Genomic DNA, 7,612 nt, shown 5'->3' with positions numbered 1-7,612 from the left:
GAGCCCCCTGCAGAAAACCCATGTCAGGCGTCGTGCACTGAGGCTGTTTCTCCGAGCCATGACACAAGTGAAAGTATAAGTGAAATTCTATTAGATGAGGTAAATTGTCATATAGCACATTATGTTAGAGAAGCAAGCAAGCAACCAAATAGCTTACAGTATGTACTAATGCAGCCAGATCCTGAGCCAGTGGAACCACCTCCAAAAAAGAAAAAGCTGCCAAGCTCTAGTGCAGGATAAAAAAAACAGACAGCTCCCACACCGCAAGAAATGCTCAACAAAGCTATATCTGTGTTGAACGAGCCCGATGATATCCGGGACTCTGAGTACTACTTCGGCATGCAGGTTGCGTCAGAGCTCCGCACCTTGGATCCTTACGAAAAGATATTCTAAAGCTACAAATACTAGAGCTCATACTTCAAACAAAACACAACGTGTCAACCTCAAGGTGCGTATTCCCAGTGTGCACTCTCTAAGCATGGCTTTCTCTGCATGGATAAGTGTTCACACATATGGCTGTTGTTTGGGTCAGAAAATAATTGCAACTTATTGACTTTTCATTTGGACGTTACCCAATCGTTGCAAAAAAAATAAAATTGCTGCTTCCCGGGTCAGCATCACAACACTTGTGTACAAAATCTGTAAACTTTGAGCCTCACCCAAGAATAAAAAAAACAGAAAACTGCAAATACAAAAATTTGCACTGAACAGTTTTTAGTTCCTACTATAGGTGCCTGCACACAGCATTGTCCTATTTTTGTTCGCTTGCAGGCCACAACAGGGTTTCACTCAAGTTGACAAGGCGTGAAATGAGCACCACAGCTTACGCCTTTTGTGCAATCACTTCCTCTAGTCACAAATAAACTAATGTTTGCTAAAGTTGTGTTTGCTCAATGGTAGTGGCAATGGTGTACACATGTGGCTGCATACACATTTAAACAAGAGGAAAATGTGAGGTAGAATATAGTACAAAGAAAGTTGCTCCCCATGCAGAACCACTCTTGTCATTTAGACAGTTCCAACACATTTTGGAGGATAATCTTCTGAGGGTACTCTTTAAGGGCCATGATGAACTACCCAATACACAGGGACCAAAGGAGACGGTGTACATGAGTCCTGATTGGTGATGATGGAATGTCCAGGAAGGGCAAGAATGATGAGGCATTGCGCCAGGTCATTCAGAAGAACTGCCGGGTGTGTGTGGCCTGGGACACAGCAGTGGTGGTACTGTAAGAGACGAGCTGTTCCCATATTACACCGCTCTTGAGCCAACCTTTCAAAGGCATGATATTCAACAGGCTTGTGTCAGACAACGGGACAATGGTGCAAATTACACAAGGGCAAGTAAAAAAGTAAACCTCACGTTTAGTGTGCATCTAGGTATTTGTCCTGCCAGGGCAGGGCACCACGCTCGCTCACAAAGTATTCCCTGAAGCGGTCCCTCATCGTTCGAGCCTCATCTGATGACTTGGCACCATACCCCTCGAGGTCCTCAAGTCCTCCTGTTGCTTGCGACGTGGGCTGCTGGTTTCCCTTGTGGCTTACAAAGTTGTGTAGAGCACAACATGCAAGGACGATCCGTGTCACGTTTTCAGGCAAGCCATTGATCTCCGTCAGCAGGACACGGAACCGCGAGCTCATTATGCCGAAGAATGCTTCAACCACATGCCGGGCTCGCGAATGCCTGAAAAAAAGGTGTTGTTCTGCACGTGATGTTTATGCACTTCTTAATTGTTCCAATTAATCTTGTAATTTCCCAATTCATCATCATTAATTTATCTGTTGTTTCAGAATGTAAGGTACAAAATGACCTTTCAAAACACTCAAAGTAGTACACATCTCATCTAATTCCTTGGCTGAAAAATGCCATGCCCTCTTAGAGTTCGTCCATGCCTCAACTAGGCATGACTCACGCAGAACTAACCTGTAGTTGTAAACGCGGTTTGCCTTCTGCTGCAGATCTTTCTGAGCATAAGGCCTCAGCAAGTACTTCTTCAGGGGAAATGCAGCATCTGCGATGACAGCAAACCCCGTTGGAACTGTCTGACCTGTAAATCAAATAATATCTACTAAGCATTTCATTTTTGGGTGATATTTTGAATGGGCCCGTTGAGAGAGAACAATTACCAGGAAGTGGGACAGGCTGAGGGATGTTGCAGTCCCCGCTGTCAAGCTTCCGGAACAACTCCGTTGCACGAAAGGTGATGGAGTCGTTGCACCTCCCATTCACTCCGGCATCCACGAAGATGGCCTGTAATTGAAGAAAACATAATGCTGCTTGCTTCTTTTAGGATCTATGTGTACTATACCTTCTTATCTGCGTCCACAAGTGCCATCAGCACAATACTGTGGTGACCCTTATAATTGAAGAACGAAGAGCCAGCCTTTGGAGGACACCGAATTCTGACATGCTTGCCGTCTAGAGCACCGAGACAATGGGGGAAGTGCCAACGGGCAAAAAACTTGTCGGCAACCTCTTCCCACTGAGCACTGGTAGCCGGCAGCCTCATGTACCTGGGAATAACATTTTACATTTATCACACTGAACTTACTAAATACTGAAATCCATACTCTAGTTCAGAACTCACCGGGGAATCAGGTAGTCGCACAATGCTCCACAGACTTTCTTCACCTTGTTGTGGATTGTACTGGTACCAACGCAGTACTGATAGTGAAGAGAGTGGAACGACTCTCCTGTTAACACGGGAATACGCCAGAACCGGAACAAATTAAGGCAATCATCCATAAACACTGATTACCTGTGGCTAAGAAACGGAGCGTGATGGTCAGCTGCTCCTCTACCGTTAAAGCTGGTCGCATCAAAGTGTCCTCACACTCCACAGCCTCACGGATGCCGGAGATAAGCTCTTCAAAATCAGTCGAGCTGATCCGCAAGTAGCCCCTGAAGTCGTCGTCGCTCAGCCGAAGGACAGGAAGTAGGCTGTTTTGCGCGCCAACTTGTGAATGGGCCTTCGATATCGCCTTCACCCACGGTCTCTTCCTTTTTGGCGACCTTTCACTGCCTTCACCCAAAAGCTCAGGTAGCAGTGCGACAACCAAAGCAGCAGCTTTGCGCTTTCGCGGCGAGGGGTTCATAGTTCCTCAATCCCAAACGAAACAAAACACTATATGTACACTGAACAAAGGAAACGCGGTATACACTAAACAAAATAAACTACGCTGAAAAACACTCAGTTAACGATTATGCACACGTATTACAAAAATAACAAACTAACTAGGAAATATGATACAATATAAGACACGCAAAAGTTCAGGGAAACTGGTTGAAGAACGAGAACCGAGAGCGAGAATCGACACGCAGTTAGCAGACGAAAGCGCCAAAACTGGAGGTCTGATCATGCTGATGGCGATGTGGTATGCTTTCGTTCATCCCATACTACGCATACTGCCCTTTCAATAAATTGTATTTATTGAAAGGCTGTATAAGCACAGCTTGGGAATATGTTTTTAAACTAAACAATATCCGAGTTTCACAAAAGTATTCATTTTTTTTTGCGGATGATGTTCTCTCGGCAAAATGTGGTTGCCGGTGGGCGGAGCTATCGAGTTGCTGCGTGTGAACACGGAGAGGCGAAAGTCTTTGAGGTTGCTCTGGGTTGCTCGTAAGACGTCGGTTCGAGTTGCTGGAAAAAGTTGCCCCGTGTGAACGCCGGCTAAGTGAAGAGGAACTGACAATTATAGAGGCAGTCGATAAAGAAAAAAATAGCGAAGTATCACAAGAGGTAATTTCAGCAGATGAGCAAGCGGCGCCAGATGACGACATTAGGGGAAAGGGGTAAACGAGGCAAATACAGCACAGAGGAAACAATGCGACGAAGGGAAAGCGTGGGTCACAACAGAAATACGGAAAACAGCGATAGAAGGAAGGACCCCGCCTGCGGGAGACCCAAGGGGCGTTACACCTGAATTTCGAACAGATTTTTTGATACCGACATATGAAAGCGACAAGAACGACGCACCGGAAAAGAACAGAAAATAGGAACAGTACAGGTGAATATGAAGTGGAACGAGCGAGGCCCCAGGCGATACAGAAAGTGATATGGCCCAATGCACATTATCGGGAGATGGCTAGGAGACGTCAAAAACACGAAAGAAAAGGAAGAGGAGGAACAAAAACAAACAACAGACGAGCCAGGAGCGATAATGAGATCACACCGACGGCAAAAGATAATCGAAGCTTGGAATCGAGCGGCGGTAACGAAACTGGCACGGAAATTGAAGGCCAAAAAAAGAAAACATGCTTAAGTGTTAGGAACATGGAAGGGATGAGCAAAGAGTCGGATGGAATGAGCACACCTTTCCAAAGCTTATCGTCAGAAGAAGTAGACGAGACAGAAATACCGGGCACACGGATAAGAGAGATATACCAAAGAGATACCAAAACAGTGGGGAACATCGATGAAAAGGTAACAAACAAACAGTCGGTCGAGAAAGGACACCGGGTTATGAACAGTTAATGATAGGTAGCTTAATAAAGTTTGTTGGCCTTTCACTTCTCTGTATGGCTATCTTAAGGGTCAGTACATGGAATGTGAGAGGCTTTAGACGAAAAGAGAAACAAAATGAAGTGTTGACGGTAGCTAGAGAAAGAAAGATTGATATCTCAGCAATACAGGAAACCCACGTGAACGATGTCAGATATATAAGAAATTTCGACAATATCTTTGGCGTGAAAAGCTTCTGGAACTTTGCCGTGGGAAGATCAGGCGGTGTTGCGCTGATACTTTTTGGAAAACAAAAGGAGAATGTAATAAAACACGATCGCGACTCGGAAGGAAGGGTGATATCAGTAGATTGGAGGTCAGGATTTCGCGTGGTAAATATCTACGCTCCTAATAAGGGAGGAAATCAGAGCGCGTATTTTAACGATTTAGATATTTACGTTAGCACAGGTAGAAAAACTCTGTTGTTAGGTGACTTCAACTGCGTTGAGAATAGTGTCTCTGATAGAATGCCACCCAGGGAAATGAGAAAGGACTATGGCGTAAAAACGCTGATAGAATTTAGGAATTGAGGCAACTTTATTGACGTATGGAATAAATGCTTCCCCGGCTACCCTGCGATGATGTGGAAAGGCCCGAGGGCTGAAGCGAGGTTGGATAGGGTGTACGTTACAGATAATTTTGAAAGCGCGATTAGAAGCATTGCGGTGGTTGAATCGGCCCAATGAGACCACAAGATGGTTGTAACAACAATAAACATACCTGAGAAAGGCAGGGGGCGTGGCCTGTGGAAAATGAACCCAGCACTGTTGGCAGATAGTCGAGTTGACAATGAAATAAAAGAGATTATTCAAACGTACAATGATAAAGGCTTTACAACGGTGAGCTGGGACGAATTTAAAAGTGAAGTAAGAAAGATACTAATGAAATGGGGCAGAGAAATCGATAAGGAAAGCAGAGAAGAAACGAAGAAAGTAGCGGACGCGTTAGCGTTACTGCACAAAAGAGGGACGGCAGGACTTGGACTGCAAGAGGCGAGGGTGAGACTGAGGAAAAAATATAATACATTAGTGAAAAGAGATGGGATAGTCTCAGAGTGAAGCAGAGAGCCGAAAAATGGGAGTGTGAACATTGGGCATCAGGTTACTTACTCAATAAACAGCTAGGTACTTGCAAACACGAATTAGAGTGCATAAAAAATGAGGAGACAGGTGAAATTCTGAGGGGCACACAGCCAGTTGGGAAATACGTAGCGGACTTTTATCGGAAACTTTACAAAGCCGACACGGCTACTTATAACGAAACGGACTTAATTTTCCCAGGGGTAGTAACAGGCATCAAGGAAGGACCACTTACAACTAACGAGGTCAGTGATGCCCTCAAACAGATAAAAAATAACAAAGCCCCAGGTGAGGATGGATTGGGACCGTTATTTTACAAGAAGTATTGGGACAGATTGAGAAAGCACTTCACTGGAATGGTTAATGATGCCTTCGAAGAAGGAGATTTACCCCAGTCGTTCTACTAAGGCAGAATAACTCTGATCTCCAAGGACAATGAAAGAAAAGAAATGATAAAGGCGTGGCGCCCGGTTACATTATTAAACTCAGACTACAAAATAGTTGCCAAGGCGATCGCCAACAGAATTTATCCAGCACTCCCAGAGGTAGTGAGCGAAACGCAAGCAGCAAATGTTAAAGGTAGGTCGGCACAAATGAATATTCTAGCCATAGCTGACATTATGAATTGGTTAATCACTACAAATAACGGGGGCGTCCTTTTTACTGTTGATTCAGAGAAAGCCTTTGACAGGGTGCACCATCAGTACATGTATGACTGTTTAAAACTAATAAAAATGGCTGGAAATGTTATAGCAATGATAAAGACAATATATAAAAGGGGCGTGTCAAGAATTATGATTAACGGATACGAGACGGAAGAAGTACGAATAGAAAGGGGAGTGAGGCAGGGATGCCCGTTATCGGCAGCTCTCTTTATCATCACTATGGAACCACTCCTGCAGATGATAAAGCAGTGTGTCACACCTATCGGGCTCCCGATGGCGGGCAACTCGGTACCAGTCTTTGCCTTCGCTGACGATGCTTCAGTTATTATTAAAGACGCCGAAGAAATAAGGAAAGTACTAGAGGCGTGCAGGACATATGAGGCATGCAGTGGGGCAAAGATAAACAAGGAGAAAAGCGAACTGCTGTTTTTTGGGAATAAACAAGTCAATACCATGAGCCTTTACGGGGTACCGATAAAAAACGAAGTAAAGATATTAGGTGTTTACTTCGATCGCACAGGACTATCGTACATGAACTGGAAAAAAATGTTAAAAGAATTAAGCGAGGCGGTAGTAAGAATGGGAAGAGTTAAAATGAATGTCTTTGCCCGAGTTAAAATTGTTGAGGCACATCTTTTAAGTCCAATACTTTATATACTGCACGTGATGACTCCAAACAAGACGATAGAAAAGAAAATTGACAGGTTAATCTTTCCCTACATTTGGGGCGATAGTACTGAACTGGTGAGAAGGACATGGTTGAAGGAACCGAGAGAAAAAGGAGGGCTAGGGGTTATGGATATCAACACAACCGCCAGAGCGCTACACTTGATCTGGGGATTAAAAACGTTATATTCTGATATTGGGATCGCCAGCAGTGTGGCAAGATACACCATAGGCATAGGAATAAAACACATAGAAGGTAAAGTAAACAACAGTCAACGACACACAGCAAATCCGCGTACTTATTACAAGATGTTAATTAACGACTATAAAGAAATTAGACATAAAGATGGAGAATTAATTTATTGGCAACTAGTGTTAATAAGGTGGCCAGGATGCTAAGGAAAGAAAAAAGCCACACAGTACGTCTGCCAATAGAGGGCTCAGAACCCAACTGGAAGTACATAACATCCAGCTTCCTTGAATATACGAGGACGAATTTCATGTGGCGCCTTGCTCATGGCATTTTGCCAAAGCTGCAGTACCATGTAAATGTACGTCACGTAAAAGGCATCTGCTGTTTGTGAGGACGACAGGAGAGTTTTAGACACTATTTTTACGGCTGTAGTTATCTAGACCCCCTTTTTAACGAGATAAAGAGGTTGTTCCCTCAGGTAAAGGTCACCTACGCCGCGGTGCG

At 44.3% G+C, this 7,612-nt stretch overlaps 1 protein-coding gene across 1 annotated transcript; it reads right to left on the bottom strand.

The window, feature by feature from the left end:
* Window positions 1-2,055: 2,055 nt before the first annotated feature.
* LOC135389305 (uncharacterized) lies at window positions 2,056-3,118 on the bottom strand. The gene is made up of 5 exons (XM_064619368.1): window positions 2,760-3,118; window positions 2,589-2,694; window positions 2,310-2,514; window positions 2,128-2,251; window positions 2,056-2,066 (listed from the first exon to the last, which is right to left on the bottom strand). Exons 1-5 carry the CDS (start codon window positions 3,094-3,096, stop codon window positions 2,056-2,058), a joined length of 783 nt encoding a protein of 260 aa, XP_064475438.1. The 5' UTR covers window positions 3,097-3,118.
* Between the last annotated feature and the right edge of the window lie 4,494 nt (window positions 3,119-7,612).

This window comes from Ornithodoros turicata, chromosome 3 (assembly GCF_037126465.1).
Source record: "Ornithodoros turicata isolate Travis chromosome 3, ASM3712646v1, whole genome shotgun sequence".
In the NCBI taxonomy this organism is placed as follows: domain Eukaryota; kingdom Metazoa; phylum Arthropoda; class Arachnida; order Ixodida; family Argasidae; genus Ornithodoros; species Ornithodoros turicata.
The sequence above is the reverse complement of the archived record's forward strand: the minus strand, read 5'-3'. Positions and strand labels throughout refer to the sequence as shown.

Coding starts and splice junctions, on each gene's coding strand:
- LOC135389305 (XM_064619368.1), bottom strand. CDS start 3,096: ATGAACCCCTCGCCGCGAAAGCGCAAAGCTGCTGCTTTGGTTGTCGCA. Junction 2,515..2,588: donor TGCGACTACCTGATTCCCCG/GTGAGTTCTGAA, acceptor TGTTATTCCCAG/GTACATGAGGCTGCCGGCTA. Junction 2,252..2,309: donor TTGTGGACGCAGATAAGAAG/GTATAGTACACA, acceptor CTTCAATTACAG/GCCATCTTCGTGGATGCCGG.